General features: G+C 43.9%; 1 protein-coding gene across 1 annotated transcript in view; it reads right to left on the bottom strand.

Moving 5' to 3' along the window:
- Nucleotides 1-2,434: 2,434 nt before the first annotated feature.
- grin2da (glutamate receptor, ionotropic, N-methyl D-aspartate 2D, a) overlaps nucleotides 2,435-18,719 on the bottom strand; it is a 236,132-nt gene continuing 219,847 nt past the window's right edge. Inside the window, exons 17-19 of the mRNA XM_047605823.1 lie at nucleotides 17,123-17,184; nucleotides 16,288-16,458; nucleotides 2,435-9,809 (exon numbers count right to left, since the gene is read on the bottom strand). Of these exons, the coding sequence (XP_047461779.1) occupies nucleotides 6,642-9,809; nucleotides 16,288-16,458; nucleotides 17,123-17,184 (3,401 nt within the window). The 3' untranslated portion in view covers nucleotides 2,435-6,641. The remainder of the gene's footprint in view (nucleotides 9,810-16,287; nucleotides 16,459-17,122; nucleotides 17,185-18,719) is intronic.

Here is an 18,719-nt window from a genome sequence, read left to right as displayed (position 1 = left end):
TTCAGTCCGTTGCCTGTTGTCCCATCAGGAAGTTGGTTTTACATTAAACCAGGTTAAAAGTAATAACTGGGAACAGTGTGAACGGGTGCAGAGATGAGTTACATTGAATGTGCATTCGTTTCTGTTTTTGTGTTCTTGCATAACATCATCAGTCACTGTCAGAGAACTCTTTCAGGTCAAAGCACCAGATACCAGGATGTGTTCATCCCTCGTCCTCTCATCTCCCAGAGTCCAAACTATCACTTATTCCAACTCAAAACTTAAAGACAATGAGTTAAATGGAGACTGACCTCACAGACAAACACATAACTTCACGGCCCTGAAACTGTGGCTTTTATCAACACCAGGTACGTGAAGTTCGGACTTGAAATGTATTTGCTTCCAGACAGGTCAACAACATGTGTGCGTATCTCAACCATATCTGGACACAACCAGTCCACAAAAACACAACAACAGACAGACGCACATACTGATAAATGTCCTGTGACAACTGTGATAACAAAGGAATCTGTTTGGGCCTGATCGTCTCCACTGATGCCTGACGTACAAATCTAACTGGGAAAAGAAAAAGAGGCTGGATGGTCGTTGTATTACCGGCTTTATATGGGGAGCAACTTTAAGAAAACCAGTAGAAGAAAAACTGCAGCTCCACGTGGAACCTGCTGGTGGGAGAACATAGATGACAACAAAGTGAAGAGGGTTCACTTCACTGGATTATCGTTAAGGTTTTATCTGATACCGGTGCCGGTCTGGTACCTTTGAAACGGTTCAAGTGCTCAAAGAAAGAAACTTTGTTCAAAAACGGTGCCTTTTTGGTTGAATAGAATATTAATTTAAATAATACATTATTAATGAATCAACAATACAACAAACTGTAACGTAGTAAAAACAGCAGTTTATCAAAACCAGCGGCAAAACAGAGAACGGGCCCAAAAAGACTTTCAATCAACTTTCAGCTTTTAAATGTTTCAGAAACTTTAAACTTTCAGCAGTTTCTGTCCTGTGAATTTCCTCCACTTGTTCTTTTGTCAGTTGAACCTTCGTGACCTGGATGAAGAGAGTCACTGTCACCAAACTACAAAAGGACCACGGTGTCTGTTTACATGCATTCATTCAACAACACTACGTTTTCATTAACAACATCAAGTTGTTCACGTGAAGAAGAGCAGCTCCTGTCATCACCATGTGTCTGTCAGGTTATCAGAGACGCTACATTTCTCAGACATTTTGAAGGTTCACTTCCATCCACGCAGGTGAAAAAAACTGATGTCACGTGTAGCGTCAACACAGCAACAGAGCTAAGGAGGCTAAGCTAATTAAAAGCTAATTAAAAACTCAGTGGCACTAAATGAAGCACCATCATTATAGAGCCCAGTATCTGTATCCATCTCTATATGTGACTATTCCTACAGGGACGAACCAACACCAGACACTGGAGAGATCGATGCCAATATGTGGCAGACAAAAAATAATAAATGTTTCAACCAAACGTTTTATTATTAGCTCTCACCGTGCAGCAGAAATGACACCCACCCATCACTTTAACATTTGACCTTTGATAGCTGTTAGAAATCTCACATTTATAGCTCGTAGTCCTCAGATAAGAGTCTGTCCTGGAGCCACAGATACGTGGAATTAATCAGCACATCCGAGGGTGAAATGAGTTTTATTTTATATGGAGCATAATGAGCTGCTCAGGACTCTATGAAGATAAGCTACTGTTCCTGCTGGAAGCCGCTGGGGATCCTAATGAGCAGTATCATGAACACATCATGTCCCAAACGCTGCGTAAAGAGGCGTTTGGGAATGCAACAGGAACACACTGCACACGTTTCCTGCTCTGCAGCTCTAAGGGACAGAAAAACCAGTCACTGTATTCAGTGCAGTTAAATTATATACAAGACCGGTCAAAAGTTTTAGAACAACACGTAGACTCCTCTGGTTTAGTTGGTCAGAGCTTCATCCTACAGATAATGACCCAAAAATTTAGTCCAAGCTCTACCAGAACTACCTCAGGATAAAAACTAGATGGAAAGATGGAAAAACATGGTCTCTAGACTTTAACCCGGTGGAGCTGAAGAGTGAAAGCATTTCATTTCCATTTTAGAAAGAAAGTCCAAAGTTTAGAAGAGATTTCGGGTTATATATTGATTCCATGATTTTATTTTTAACTCCAGTTGTTTATTTAGTCTGTGCTTTAATTCCATGAGACATTAAACTGCAAACATTTCACTTAACAAAAGAAAGAAATACTGAGTTACCTAAAACTTCTCAAACTTCTGACCGGAGTTTAAATTTGCATGAAGAGTCGCTGTAGCATGGATGTGTGGCCACTCTTCTTTCCACTTTGATAAATTGCAAAGCTGCTGAAGAACCCTCAAAAGTAAAATCATGCAAATAAATAAATAAATAAATCTCAGACAACGGTTCTTTATTAAAATCATCTTTTTTTTAATTATTTTTGTCTCGCTTGCAGTACAGCACAGTATTGTCATTGTCCCCACTTGAAGCAGATGTGGCCGAAGCGAAACCGGTGGCGGCGTCAAACCGCAGCTGAATGTGTGTCCACATGTTTGTGTGTGAATGTGAAGGCGTATGAGTGTGTGTGTGTGGGGGGGTCGGTGACAATAAAGTGCAGCACAACCAGCCATCATTCCACACAGTCAGTCGATACAGCAGAATTAATACAAGGCCTTGAGACATTGTTCAGAGGCGTACAGGCAAAAAACTGTGGATGCGCTTCCAGTGGAGGCTAAAAACTGGGCTTTCCAGGGCGCTGAAAACAGATTTATCTTTGACCAGAGTTTGGGCCAGAGGAAAGACCTCAGGCAGTGATGTTTTCATGTTCTGCTCAGGGATGTGTGGTTATTGTTGCTGGCGGGGATAAAAAAAAAAAGAAAAGAAAAAAGTGGAAATACTCAGTGTTGTTTGAAAATGACCAAAAAGAAAAAAGAAAGCCCTGGATTAGCCCGCCTTTGGCCGTAGTGGAAACCACACTAGAGAGCAGATTCAGCTCCACCCCCTGACATGTCATGTATTAGCTTTACCAGTTTTGTAAAATTAAGAAAGGAAAACGGTGTTTTTGTGTGGCGTAGAATTCTCTTTTTTTTTTGTCTTTTTACAGCACAGCAGCTTGGCAGATACAACACTACGCTATGTACGTATATCAAAGTCCTCATATATACCATACAGGTTGGTTGGTTGGTTGGTTGGTTGGCAGGGATAGCTGTGCATGTTCCGTGTAGTAATACAGCTACTGAGAGATGCAAGAGAAAGCCTGTGCTGCTCGCTACATCGTGTTTACCTCACTGTACAACTACGGTATAAACGAACCCGAAGCGGGGGCCGAGAACGCGGCCCCTGCACGAGTGAACGTGGTGGTAAAAGCTGCTGTATCCATAAAAGGTTTGTAATTAGTCGTTAATCTGTAGCCCGAACCAAAAAAAGAAAGGCCCCTCTGGGTACACAAACACACGCCACCACTGCTACAGTGACACGGTCGTAAGACACTCGCGCACCCCTCCACGTTGTCACTTTGTTGATTAGCGTTAGCTACGGTCGATAGCTAATGGAGGCGGATGGTTGGTTTTAAGTGAGCAAAAACACAGTTACATACTGGTCTCTGTTTTTGCTGGGGGTTGGGGGGTAAGGAGCTGAGCAGGGGGTTCGAGACGAGGAGACAGACAAACAGACAAAAAAGACATATTCATTGAGATAATACTGTAAATTTAGTAGACAAACTTATATAACATAGATCTTAGAGTCTTGAAATATACTATCATATATATTTAGATATGCTATTTTTTTTGTAATGAAATAAATATATCCACAGATACTCTTCTTTTTTATTTAAAAAAACAAACAAAAACAAAAACATACCAGCTTTACAACTGCCGACACGCACCAACACAATGGAAGGACATGAGGAAAAAGAAGCGAGGGGGAAAGAAGGAGAGATCGGTGGCACATTTTTCCGAGGAAACGTCCAAACGTTACGTTCACACCGCTAACGGCTCTGATGAAATGGGGGAACCGGACGAGCCCAAAGGTCTGATTGTAGTTAGGGCGACGGACTCAAGCCGCTTTGCGATGTGAACGCACACAAACACTTCCTGCTTTTCCTGGTTTCACTGGAATTTGTGTAAGTGGCTGATTGTAATGAGCAAAGCACTGAACTGTCTCCAGCTTGGTTTAATACAGTCGATCTTTTAAGATCATTTGAATTTATCGATTTCCCTGTAGTCAGTGAATACGATGGAATATGTGTTTTTAAGCACATAATATTTATATTTTTATTATAATAGAGATGAAATGAGAAACAATATCCCCAAATATCAAGATGCTAAACAACAATTTTATCTAATGCTACCAACTGCCACAAATATATTTATATTTATATATATATGATATATATATATCTAGATTTTTTTTTCTTAAAGAAAGTCAGACAAACTCTTCACAACAAGTTCATGTTAAAAATGTAAAATCTCTTCTTGTTTTCTGAAGTAATTTATGGCTCAGATGCAGTTCTAGGCAAACAGCATGAGCTGACCAGACTTATGGGAAAGATGGCTCAGGCATTTCGACAAACTGAAAAGCAGTTTTGTGCCAGCGGTTCTTTTCCTGCCCGTTTCGCTAAAATCCACCGACGCCTCGTGTCACTGAACGTTAATGGTTATGAGTCTATCACCTCAGCGAAGTGCTTGACATCGGAGTGTAACTGCTGGTGTCAGCTCGGTCATGGATTAAAAAGCTATAGCTCTTGGTTACGCATTTACAAGGTGACATAAAAATAAATATCACAGGAGGTGCTACTGCGTCTTTCATACACCATCACTCAGATCCACCGCGCCTTCGCGCTAGCATCCAACACAGGCACGATCTCTTTGACATCAAAACGGCACTCGCACTAAGATCTGATTTTGCACCTGTCTGACCGCGCCGTCCCGACATGTTGATTAAAATACACACCTTCATATTCATGCTTTCAGAAATCATGGCAGGAGCAATTAGCATAAGGCTGTAAGTATTTATTTCCCTGCACCTTCGTCTAACAAGCTATGTAGCCCCGCCTAATGTTTTGCAAATGCTTGGCGCCAATTGAACTTCTCAGAAAACATCAAGTAACATTAAACCATTTCAGTTCAGAGTTCACCTGCAAGCTCAGAACCCCATTACTCACACCAGGCTACGCCAGTCTTTGCTAATGATGCACGCTAACCCTTAGAAATGCTACAGTTCCCATCTTCAAGTGTCTTAGTTGTTGTTGCAGCTCACCCGTTGGTGGCTGATGATACATTCATTCGAAAAACAGGGAGGGAACAGACACTGCCATTGTCGTAGCTAGGTAGTTGAGAGACTGTTTCGTGTGCACCCAAGCTTCAGTAGCGTGGCACAGTGCTTACATTGTATTAGATTTAATACATGTCTTAATATACAGAACACCATCAACGACAACGACGACAACAAGAAGTAAAGGTTTCAAAAGTATAAAGCTGGAACATGAACACAGGGTGAATTATGTATTGCTCAGGAAATAGAACACGTGAATGGACTTGTTAAGGTTCGGCGTGACCCTGCATGTATCTGTATGCAAGCGTTTGCGTGTGCGTTAGCATGTGCACGTCCTTCGGAGACGATGGAGCACTCTGTGAGATAAAAGGAAACGAGCAGCTAACGATGTGCAGATTGATGTCGAGCTCTACTCAAGTTTGGCACTCAGCTTGTCATTAAGCCAGTAGAATTATCAGTCACAGCTGACTTACCCTGTTGTCAAGAATACAAACACGGAAAAAAGCACGGACACACAGAATACTCACGACGAGGAGAGGAGCCAAGAGGGGAGGACGCGAGAGGAGATAGACATGTGAACAGAGGTGGAAATAGAGTAGAAAAATAGAAAGTGAAACTAAGAAAAAAAAAGGAAAGAGGAAGTGAAAAGGGGAGAGAGAGATAGCAAAAATGACCAAAAAAAAAGATGGATACCAGAGAGGACAAGGTGGCTGTCACCCTCCTCTCTCTCTAAACAAGAAGTTATTGATCATACACAACAAAGGTGACTCAGGGTGGGCGTCACAGTCCTGCAGGGGTGTAAACAGTTTGTTTAGGATAAAGGAAAACAGGGGTAAGCGATTTGTTTGAGGGAAAAGAATAAGAATACTGTTCTGTGTTAAAGGCTTCTGAGAGCAGCAGGCATACAGTACTACAAAGTTCCTGAGCCCTCAGTAAGCGTTAAGAATCCTCTGAATACAAACTACTGCTCTGCTGCAACATCCAAAGCCCTTTACTTTCTATAGCAAAGGAGTCTCCTTCATGTTGCACCACTTTTGATGTCTGATTTGCGTCGAGTGTATTGGTTAACTCAGTTCACAATGCATGTTGTTGCTGTGGTTGGTGTCTTTCACACACTGACAGGAATCGAAAGGAAGCAACGCAAGAAGCGCTCCCATTGTCCTTTGACCTACCCCCGTGGGTTAGTTTGGCTTTCTGGTTTGTTTCTTTGTTTGTTTGTTGTGCAGAACATTAAGAAAAGGGCTCAGTGCGTATACTGAACTGACTTGGCTGTGCAGCCGTGTTTGCTGCCGGGCAGATTCAAGTCCCGAATCCAGGCTTCCTTATGACTTTTGATACCTTGTTGAAGTTCAGACCTCGCTCTCCACGCTGGAGAAATGGGCTGAGCCCCTTCGTGAGCAAAGGCTCTTGGCTTTGAGGGGTAAATGGGGGGATTGAGGAAACCTCTGGGGTTGGGGTACAGAGCGCAATCTCTGGTACTGCAGTTTGGCACTTGCCGAAGCCATGGAGGACGACTGTGGTGCCCCCGGGGCGGACGAGACGACAGAGGGGGACGATACAGAAGAGGAGGAGGTAGGGGGAGCATGAATCGAGTGAGATGATGAGGGGGGAGCTGGAAGGGCAGGGAGTGGGGGCGGTAAGTTGGGTATAAGGGTCGGAGGTGGGGATGGCTGTCTTCCTCGATCTCGATCCCTGTCTGTCCTCTGTGTCCTCTGCTGTATACTGAGGTTTGACTGGCTTCCAGACTTGGATGGATTCTGTGAGCGATCAGGTTTGGATGAGGATGAGGAGTCATGTTTCGCCTTTAAGGGACCACCAAAACTCTGGCAGTGGTGATACAGCTCCTCCTGGCTTCGTGAAGTTATGCGAGCCCATTTCGAGGACCGGGAGTGGGAGTGGTGCCGGGGGGAGTGACAGGAGGAACATGCTGCGTGCCCTCTTCCTTTGTCCTTGGACTTGCGTTTGCTCTTTTTCTCGTCCTGTATGTGGAGCTTGTCCACGGACCAGTACCGCCGGGGAGGTGGAGGCGTGAGAGGAGGCGGGGGCCAATGCGATCCGGATCCCCACCCCCTTTCTCTTCCATCTCCAGCTGCTCCAGCTGCACTGGATCCCCACCCGCTCTCTGCTGTTCCCCACCTCTCGCCTCGCTCCAGGAACAGGTCGTCCCTGCTGTTGATGCTGCCCGCTTTGTCCCTGGACGGATAGGTGCTGAAAAACCAACCTCCCCCTCCGATCCCCCCCACTGCCCTTCCTTCGTGATCTTCCCAGTACCGCTCGAACTTGCCGAACTCTCCTGAGGAACCGTCGTCATCAGAATATATCCCGACTACCTTATCACGTTCACGCTCCTCGTCAGACATTGTCCTTCCTCCGCGCCTTTTCCCGTGCTCCGCTTTCCTCCTCTCCTGTTCCGATTCTTCTTCATCATCCTCTACCTCGGACTCCCACTCGTGGAAGGACAAACCCTCCTTGGAGTGCATCTCCCCTCTTTCGGTCTGTCCCAGCAATGGCCTCCTCTCTCCGTCCATTCCCACAGCCTCCCTATCCGAGCTTTTACTCTTCCTCCTTTTAGAGGAGACAGGCAACAAGGGCAGGAAGGCAGATGGAATGGTGTCAGAGGATGGGTTGCCCCCTCCCCAGAACTTAACAGATGTAGAAGGTTTACTACTAGAGCCGTGATAATGCTTGCTGTTCCTTCGTCTGTCGTGCCTTTCCTTTACTCTGCCGTCCTCTCCATCATCCCTCTCTTTTTCTCCCCTTTCCTTCCTCTCATCATCACCTGGGATGTTCCACCCGTAGCTTCTGATTGAGCTCTCACTCTTTTTGCGATAGGACTCTCGTCTCAGAGGCGGGTAAGACGGGTAGTCAGGCGTCGCCGATTTGAGTGGCTCTCTTTTCTCGGGGTCGCCTCCCTCCTGCTCGGACCTCTTCCGCTCCCTCTTTCTCAACTTATCGTCTTTCTTCCTCTTCTTCTTTGCCTTGCGCCGCTTTCGCTCTCTTTCCCTCTCCCTCTCCTCCCTCTTTTTCTTCTTCCGGCCCTTCTTCCTTCTCTTCCTCTCGCGCTCCCTCTCTTTGTTGTGTCTCTTCTCATCTTTACCCACCACTCCATCTCCTCGGCTCGTGGTCCCTCCCCTGCCTCGGTCTCTGTCGGCCCACGATGCCCACCACTCCTGTAGCTGGGCCAGCTGGCTTCCTGTCCGCTCCCTGCCGTAATCTCTCTGTGGGCGTGGTTTGCGCGGTGGGATCGGCGGAGGCGGCGGGCTGCACGGCAGTGAGCGCGATGACATGCGCCGTGAGCGAATCTTCCTCCTTGATCCCAGGAGCAGGCTGGACTCCTCTGTAAGAAGGTCTGAGTCATAGTCATCATCCACCGTAAAATCCCGGTCGCCTCCCGCTCGATACCGGAAACTCAACGAGGAGTTATAGGAGCTGTCACTGGAGCAAGAGGACTGGGAATTAGACCGAGAGAGCGACACAGACGATGACGAGGAGGACGAGGAGGATGTGGAGGAAGAGGAAGAAGACGAGGCACTGGAGCAAGTAGAGTAGAAACGGCATGGGGAGGAGGGAGTGGTAGGGGTGTGCGTTGGAGAGGACAGGGGGACCGGAAGAGGAGGAGGTGGAGGGGGACGACGTCCTCTCCTTCCACCTCCATCACCTGCTCCATACCTCCCACCTCCTCGCCTGCCCAGAGGGAGTATGTTCTCATACAGGGGACCTCCTGATCCCTTTCTCCTTGCCTGAGCTAGGCTTCCTCGTCGCCAGAAGGGAGGCCTTCGTGGGGATGATGGGATTGGTGGAGGAGGCTTGGGGATTAAGTGCCCTGGGCCTGGTTGGGGGCCTTTTGGAGGCGGCCGCGGCATCCCTGAGGCTTTGGAGCCTCGAGGATTGGCTTTGGGAGTCTGTTGGGGGCCTCCAGGCTGTTGGTCCGAGTTAGCTCCTAGCCCCTCTGGATCTATAGGACCATAATAGCGCTTATATTCATCTAGCCCTGTGTCACCTCCTCCACCTGCTCCGCCTGCAACTCCTCCTTGCAGACTCCAATGCTGCCCAAAGTTCTGCTGGTACTGCTGCTGGGCCTGTAGTTCAGTAATCCCTCCAGCTATCCCGCCAACACCTACTCCTCCACTGCTGCCTGCACTGATGACTTTCTCTGGCTTGGGCCTGTTCCAGCGATCAACCACAGCCAGTCTGCGGTCGTGGCGAGGCAAGAAGGTGGAGCAAGGCATGGGGCCTTCCAGTAAGGGACTATTTGATGGACCCAAAGCCATCGCGGAATGTCCTGTAGTTGGCGGCGATCCGGGTAGCATCGTGGTATAGGTCTGCCCCGTTTGCTGTTGGTGGTGCTTCTGCTGCTGCTGCTGCTGAACCATGGCAATGGCGGTCGTGTTGTTGACTGTGGCTGTGACAAGGTGCTGCTGGGCTGCGGTGGGCATGGTGGCCACGGTGTGGTACTGGGGTAAAGAGCTCCCTCCTGGCGTCGTCTCATCTTCAAACTGGCAGCAACTGTACATCCCCTAGGAGGAGAGATAACAGAGAGTTTCTAATTCAACCAGCAAGCTCCAACTACGATAAGGAATACACTGAAATACACAGAGGCTGACATCCCCGATTCTGGAAAGGAAATCAATAAAGCAGCTTTGACCTTTTAAAAGCTGTCTTTAGAAGCTTGTGTACGGTTATCAATAAAACACCAGATGTTTTGAAAGTTTCAGATCTATTTTTTGCATGTTTTGGTGCCTTTATTAAGCGATCAGTAGAGAGGAAGTTATGGGTGAAAGAGAGGAGATGACATGCAGAAAATGGCATAGGCTGGACTGAAACCTGTACCAGTGCATGAAGCCCCAGTTTGTGGAGCAGCACAGGAATTTGTGGCGCACCCTGTCAGCCAGGTACCTAAACAGGTTCCCATACATTCAATAGTTGTACTAATTCCAATGAAAAGTTATAATAAACAGCAACAGAGTAAGTTTTTTTTTTTACAGAACCGTACGTGAGGAAAACAGAATAGTGTATATTTTATTTAGCAGCTTTAAAAACAAAGGTTAGCTGGGTTAATTATATTTTGCCGGTATGAGGACATTCAGTTAAGCCACTGCAATGAATACCTCACGCATGATGTGTTCAAACCTGTGGAGAAAGGCTTTACATTTCAATCATTATTCAGCGCATTGCAGAAAAACAGACCGCATCATTCTAGTATCGGCACGCTTCAGAAGAAAAGATTTCTTTCTAAAGAACAAATCGATATTCTCTCAAGATGCTGGGAACTCGCTGTAGGTGATTTACCTCAACTTTGTGCCACAGCACCTCCCACAGAGGCAGACAATCAGGGAGTACTGACCATTAAATATTAAGGATAGTTTTTGGAAAAACCTTGAACCAAGTTTACCGTGGCTCTGGGAGTGCCAATTTTCACACTATCAAACCAAACAAAGCTCACTGCAAACAAAGTGTCGGAACAGGACTGCATCTTCTCCGGAGGCGCTGTGAAAAACATTTGTGCAGAGCGGTATGTGCAAGGAGTTTACAGCTTCTGGAGAGAAGTCTGGACAAAAGCAACAAAACCCTATTTTGTCATGGTGTGAACAGAACAGTTGGCCTGCCAGTTAGAGCACATATATTAAAGAAAAACGAGATTCATGCGTCCACACTCTGTCCTCATTTTGTTTTGTTTTTTTCCCCCTCAAGGCATTTAATGAAGATTAAAAGCTTTATTTTCTGGGCTAAAGTAGATTTCAGTGGAGAAAACAAGTTCCTAAAACTTGGCTTGCATAATCCTTGATCATGTTAAGGTGCACTAACCTGATTTTCTTATATGAATCTCACACTTGATCTCACACTTAGCCCTTTGATTTTTTTTTAACTTCTTTTTTTTGAAAGAAGTTATGATCTTAATGACAAAAGGGAATAGTTTTGTGGAACAAAAGCAAATTATGCACAAGCCTTACTGATAACGGTAATTTGTGAATCAGAAACTGTCTCATATGTTCACACATAAAAGGAATTCGGTCAAAATAACAGTAATAAAGAGGAAATGATAGCAGAGCTATAAATTAGAGAGAATATGTCCAACTAGTGAATGGAGCGTCTGATCTGTCCCTCTATGCTGATTGGTTCTGAGCTGGTCACATGTTTCATGGGCGCCACGTTAGATACATCTAACCAATATTCACCCATAGAGAAGTGGCAATAACAGAGAATAAAGTTGGATTAAAAGTTAAAATATGCCACAATGCTCCATGACTGATGAGGTGATTGGGCTACAAAGCCTTTTACAGCCTCATTTAAGATATTTAAAGGAAGTAGATGCTGGGATATTTAAGTGAGGGCATTTTACATGTTGACAGACGTTGGTAATAAAATTTATAGGCCCCTTAATGGTGGAAATATTAATATTATTTCAACATAGCACATCCGCCACATAGGGTTACACTGTAGAATCTAACTGATCTTATTTGCCCATGATTTGAGTTGGACAGACTCTCTCTAATATACGGCTCTGACACTAAGTATATTTTAAAAGTCTGGTTCTAAATTGTGCACAGTTCATTTCACAGTGAGAATGACTTTCTCCTTGACATGAACGTATACGGTGCCGCTCAAAATCATTTGCACCCCACAAAATATTCAACATTTCTGCATGAGCCAATATTACATATCTGTTAAGTGCAAAAGTCCTTCCTTTAATCAAATTGAAATGTTATGAACCTGAAACTACAAGTTCATGTGAGGAACCCACCATCACCTCAGAACTGAAGTGGTTCTGTTCTGAGGAATGTGCTAATAGCTGCTGTAGACCAGTGCTCATCAGTTACCACAAACATTTAGCTACAAGGAGCTCACAGCAGATACTAAAACTTACTTTAGCGCCTCACAGATATGTACAAATGAAACATTTCCCCAAATGAAAACGAAGGCTTAATATTTCTTTTTTTTTTCTGCCAACGTCTTGCGTCTTGGTTTTAATGAACCTCTCCAGACTGCGCGGCAATAAAACTTTAAAACTCCCCAGCCGCTCTTCTTTCCACCTCAGCAGTGACACTCATACAAAGTTTGAAATGAATGAAACATGAAACGAAAGAATCAGAAATGTACATAAAAATGACTGTGTGTGTGTGGGTCCTCTGTCTCCCATAGCCGTTGTATATTTACACCTCACTGGGACTCATTAACGGTGCTGAGAAGGGCCATGCAAATCACAAAAACCATTATATATGAACGTGATTTATATGATCCCACGGTATCTGTCACATCTTAATAATGAAATGTGTGTGTGTGTGTGTAAATCTCTCCACCACTGCCACCATCCTAACGGGAGAGACCGTAATATTGGCCCTTCCGGATGTATGAATCAGCAGCGCCAGCGGCAGAGGAGCTATCACAGTCCCGGGAGCGCAGGATGCAGCGCACTGTGAAATTGAAACTTGGGTGAGTCACTGATTGGGTTAAAGCGAGTCACGCAGTCGCAGCTGTCGAGACTTTTAAAGCAAGCACAGCATATTGCTCAGGAGATAAGAAGCTAACCGGGCTTGCGGGGCGTCCTTTGCATGGAACTGATGTTTTTATTCTCTGGGTTTTGACGTGAGAGAGGAAAAGAAACTGAACTAACAACGAGGAATAAATGCACTGACATCAGAGACTGAAAAGGACGCGACGGACACGACGCTCATGTGCAAACTGCAGGATGAGGAAGGGTTTGAGATTTAATAATACAGTCCCTTTCAAGATCCTTTGTTACATGCATTATTTTGTTATCAGTGTTAGACCTGTAAGAAGCTGTAGTTCATTACTTTTCCTGAAAGAAAAAAATCTTAGAACAATGTTTCAGCAGCCAAAAGAAAAAATAAATAAATAAATAAAAACACGCTGGAACAAGGGCAACCAAACTTGTAAATTTCTTTCGAGGATGTTTTCATGTTTTCAAAACTAAACAAGTACAGTTTCCCTGTTTTTTTTTTTTTTGGGAAACACCATGACCTGGATGAGCGAGATTCTTCACAGATATATTCCCTGTACTAATTCAAGTTCAGACCTTTAAAAGTAACATATAAAGACAGTAAGAGTTGGTTGCATGGTCGGACCCAGATGCAGGGCTCCAGGAGACGAGGCAATGTGATGCGAAAGGTATTTAATTATAACAAAACGGTGACAAAAGGTGCTGCAGAAATGGCAGGAAAATCCAACTAAAGAAAAACCAGGAGGCAACACGGAAGGACAACGTGACGGCTGTGTCAGAAAGGACGTGGGATATAAGAGGGAGGAGGGATGACGAGACACAGGTGAAACAAATCAGGGCAATCAATGGAAAACACAGGGAGGTTCACAAAACAGGAAACTGCAGAAGTTAACAAAATAAAACAGGAAACTCAAACAAACAAAAAAAACATTTTCGTCTTTTAATATATGAAAAATATGAATACATGAATGTATCTTTTGTGTATTTTAGTATGTACTAGTGTGTATATGCAACAAACACCAAGGTAAATTCCTTGTATGTGCAAATATAGTTGGCAATAAAATCTTGTCTGGTTCTGAAAAAAGAAAACAAAGAGAACTGAAGAAGTAATCTTATCTGATTCGTGTTAAATCATCTTATTTTTTTTAACCTTTACTGAAATCCACGTACGTATAATTAACTATTAGAAGAACCATGTGAGTGCCCTTTAGGGTCTCCACTTCAGTCCTAGTTTGGATTTCTAAGTGCGACAGCAAGGATTCAAGCTGAAAGCCTTGACTTTATTATTCCACTCATACCTCGGAAGCATAATTTCAAAAGTAAGACCTGTAATGTTCTCTTCTTTTTATAGTGCAATTACAGCGCCGCTCTGCATAAATTAACCATTTTCTTCTTGTCTTGCAGGAGGAGGTAATAAATCACAATGTTCTAAGGCTGCTCCAACAAGGTGGTGTCACCCTTAGAGCCGGTAGTACTTTCACACCAGCGCCCGACTAATAATACAAAGACTATCTCTGCAGCTTTCCATGAAGCCTGTTTCTCCTACGTTACCCCTGCCCTCCTTTCTTCTCTCCGTCTTTGGTTTCTTTCACCCTCTTTCCCTCCGTCCAGCTCTGCTCTCTTCTTATCTCGCCGTCCTCCTTATTACCGTCCTCACTTTCTTTCTCCAATAACACAGTCCCCCCCTCCTTATAGCTTCTATTCTCTTCCTGTCAGTTCCTACTTTTTCTGCATCACTTTGGTTCTCTCTCCTCTGCACCCTCCCTTTGTCTGCACTAAATATTTCCATGACCCCGAGCTGAACTTACAGGAACAGGCACTAAAAGAAAATAGCTGTGCAACAACTAAGTGATGGCTGAGCCCTGGACCCTCTGGCACGACGCCGCAGAGATACACCACCGATGTTCCTCTTTCTGGCTCAAGCCTCTTTGTCCCTGACAGTGAGTGACACCTTCCTCTGTGCCACCCATATCTTGATTGTGTTTTCAGACACATTGCTGTATGGGGTGGATCGATCCATCACGTACAGAAAACAGGAGATCTCAAACGTCCCTACACCCTTTTTTTGTAGATCATCTTTCCTTTCAGAACACCTTCACCTGCACACATTGGTTACCGGTTCCTCTCAAGAGCTGTTTCATGGATGTGCAGCTTGTTTCACTGATTAGTTTCCTCTGCTCAGAGAGAGAGGAGCTGCTTAAGTGTGTCTAGTGAAATAGGAAAAGTTAAACCTCACATGAGTTTCCCTCTACAGAGGAGGATTAGGGCTCTGAAAAAAAACTGTAGTTAGAATAAATTATTTTTTCTGACATCAAAGTCAGACTTTTATCTCAAAATCTGGACTTTTTCTGAGAAAAAAGTCAGAATGCTGACATTATTCTGAAAATTCTGCCTTCTTTCCTCACAATTCTGACTTTAATCTCAGAAAAAGTCAGAAAAAAGTCTGAAAAAGCGGGATTAAAGTCAGAATCACTGAATTCTGAGAAAAAAGTTAGAATTCTGACATTATTCTGAAAATTCTGCCTCTTCCCCCTCATAATTCTGACTTCAATCTGAGAAAAAAGTCAAAAGTCTCACTTTTTTCCTCAGACTTTTTTCTGATTTTTCTGAGATTATAATCAGAATTTTGACATTTTGACATTAATCTCAGATTAATTCTGAGAAAAAAGGCAGAATTCTGACCTTTTTGTCACAATTCTGATTTTCATATCAGAAATTCTGAGAAAAAAGTGACTTTTTCTGAGATTAATGTCAAAAAGTCTGACTTTAATCTCAGAAAAAGTCAGAAAAAAGTCTGAGATTAATGTCAGAACTGAATCCTCTTCTGTATTCCTCCTCTGATTTTCATACTTGTATTTTTTTCATTATTAAAATACACTTTTCTTGTTCAGTTTTAAGGGATGAGGGATGTCTAAGACCCTGATGAAGGTCACTAGCTGAAATATGACGATCTAATAAAGACGCTCAATACTACCACTAGAGACGCTACAGTTTCATCCTCTGTGTAATTATTTAGTGGCGATTGAAGCCAGAAATACAACTTTTTCTCAGGGATCAGTCCAGTGAATGAATCCAACACAGAGTATGACATGAAATCCTGTTTTCTTTTTTTGGGGATTGTTGAGGAAAATCACTCAAGGTCCTTTATTTATCCCAAAGTTTGCTCTAGTGGGATGTTTATTGGGATTCAATATGCCATGAGACTCCAGGTCTGACATACAGGTGACGGGAAGAAAAGACAATATAGGGGGGAGGAGCTACCTTAAGTTACTAAAGTCCCATGTAGATGTGACCGTCTGGACAGCAGCAGTTGAACAAACCAGAAAATCAAGTTGAGCAAATGAGAATATATTCTGGTGCCTCCCGAACTTTAATGTTTGGGTTTTTCTTGCACATTACGATGCTGAATCGAATTTAGAGAAGGTCTGTTCAGTGAGATAAGAAAGAAATCGGGGGAAAAGGACCAAAAGCTTTGTATCTAAATACCCCTCTCCTTGTCTGGTTCCTATTACTGAGGCTGTCTGATGGTGTCTTACCCTGCTGAGAGCCAGGAGAAAGTCCATCCCGCCAGATTTCTTCACACAGTGCCGCAGCTTCCAGTAGACCAGATGCTCCCAGGCGAAAACCAGGAGGCTGAGGCCCATGGCCACCAGCAGCATGTAGAAAACCCCCGCCATGTTGTCAATGTCCAGCTTACTGCTCATCACCTGGGAGGAGGAGGGAGGAGGAGGGAGGAAAGCGAGGACAGGTTACGTGAGGTAAAATAAATAATAAAAAAAGACATGTAAAGGGAAAACATGATTATAGGAACAGAAATGAGACAGGAAAGTGTATTTATTACTGATGAGAGGCTATTTGTCTCACAGACAGCGGCTAATAAAAAGTTAATTACAGCCAACAGAGCAGAGGACAACCCTTTTTCCTGTCATCAGATGTAAGGACACCCATCTGGGATATTTTAGAGCCGAAGCACTCACAACGCCGAGGATGAGGCCAAAACATGTCAGTCAGAGCAAAACGTCTATTTGGGGTCGAACAAAGAGGTTTTCAGGCTGTTTAATTTATTCAGTCGGGCAGCATCTACTCCACATTCAGTTATTATTAACGCTCTAAAGCAAAGGTTCCTGTGGGGGCAACAAGTCTGTTTGTTCCCCCAGGAAAAATCAGTGTGATATTTATTATTTAAGTATAAGCTGGATAATAAATCTAATAAATAGACGACCGACATGAATGAGGGACCAAAAAAGTTCTTCACGCGCTCATTTACAGGCACTTTAAGGTTGAAAAGTGGCATTTTCAGCTGCAGCGGGATCAGCTTCACATCAGGCTGAATGAATAATCAGTACGTGTGCGAGGTGAGAGATGTCATACCTCAATCTTATCATTGTGACAGATGCCTGACAACCAGAGGCGCTCCAACATGTCAATCTCATCTGGAAGAGAGAAGAAAAAAGATTAGGAGGAGGAGGAGGAGGAGGAGGTTAAAAAGAAGAGAAGTGAAGAGGCAAATATAAAAAAAAAATGGAGATGCAGAAAGAGACGATGGAGGAGAAGGAGTTAAAGCAACGCAGCAGAAAGAAAGAAAATAAAAGAGGAACACATTTTTTTTTTAAAAAAAGGGGGATTAGTGCACCTTTGTTCGGAAACCGAGGTGTTTGATCCACGAGGGAGAAGAAAGAGGCAAGAGGAGGAAAAACTGAAGAGGCAAAGAGAGAAGAGGGATGATGATGATGATGATGATGATGATGATGTAACGCAGCGTGGTGGCGAGAAATGACAAAGGAGAGACTGAAAACGTGTTTCTTACTGTGTTTAAAAAGGAAAGAAAAAGACATTAATGCAGAGCAAAAACAACAGCGTGAAGAGGAAAGTGATATGCTACTATTCAAACTACGAGCAGTTAATAAAACCCTCACACCGGTCCAGACGTGTTGCAGAGCAAAGATACACAAGGTGCAAATTACATTTCGGAGCTTTGATGAACCAGGAAACAGCAGCAAAGGCACCAAGAGAATGATTTAAATAAAACTATTCACAGTGCATTCATTTTTTTGAAGCTGCCTGTCATCTGGAGGGTCAAGGCGGGGCGTGGGGCTACAGGCTATCTCCTAGCTCCTCTGCTAACCACCACACTACCCTGCCGTCCAGGAGCTACGTCCTTGTTGCAGGTTGACCAGTCTGCATCTTTAGACAAACTTTTGACAAACGTTTGTCCTCAGACATTCTGAAGCTTCACTTCCATCTATGCAGGTGAAAAACTGACGTGACGTCACGTGTAGCGTCAACACAGCAATAGAGCTAAGGAGGCTACGCTAATTAAAAACTCACTGGCACTGAAATTAAGAACCCAAATCTGAGTTGCTTTTCAGTCTGTTATGGTACCCACCCCTGTTTACAAGTTGGAAAGCAGAAACTAGGAATAAGAGACAGTTAGTACGTTTACAAGCATGTGAAAAAAAAAATGCCTTAATCCGACTTTAACTGGACAACCGGACAAAGTGCATGTAAACACGTAAGCAGATTAAGACACCCGGATAATGCGATTGGAAATTGTTTTTCCTGCCATCTATACGCCTTAATTGAACTTAAACTGGACAACATGTATGACCCCAGAACAAAAACAACCAAGAAAGTCGGTCTCAGAAGAAGAAGGTGAAAGGAGGCGGTAGAACAAGAACCTGACAGATAGCAGATATCTTAAGTAGCGCACACCCTATGCCTGAGATTAGTTGAACTATTCTCCATCTTGTTGTTGTTTAAATGCTGGTCTGACACATGAACGACTCTTGTTTATTATTTGACTTAATGGGTCACCCAGTAAACGGGACGTATTAACCCACTGAAAAGACACATATCGCCACCTAGTGTGGAGGAGGACGACGTGTTCCCATCAGTTACTCCATTTTCTCTGTTGCATGTAAACTGGGACAAGGACCTCATTCAGAAAGTAGGATTTCGAGCATAGTTC

The sequence above is a fragment of the Mugil cephalus genome, chromosome 14, assembly GCF_022458985.1.
Source record: "Mugil cephalus isolate CIBA_MC_2020 chromosome 14, CIBA_Mcephalus_1.1, whole genome shotgun sequence".
NCBI lineage: Eukaryota > Metazoa > Chordata > Actinopteri > Mugiliformes > Mugilidae > Mugil > Mugil cephalus.
This window is presented reverse-complemented; position numbering and strand designations above follow the sequence as displayed.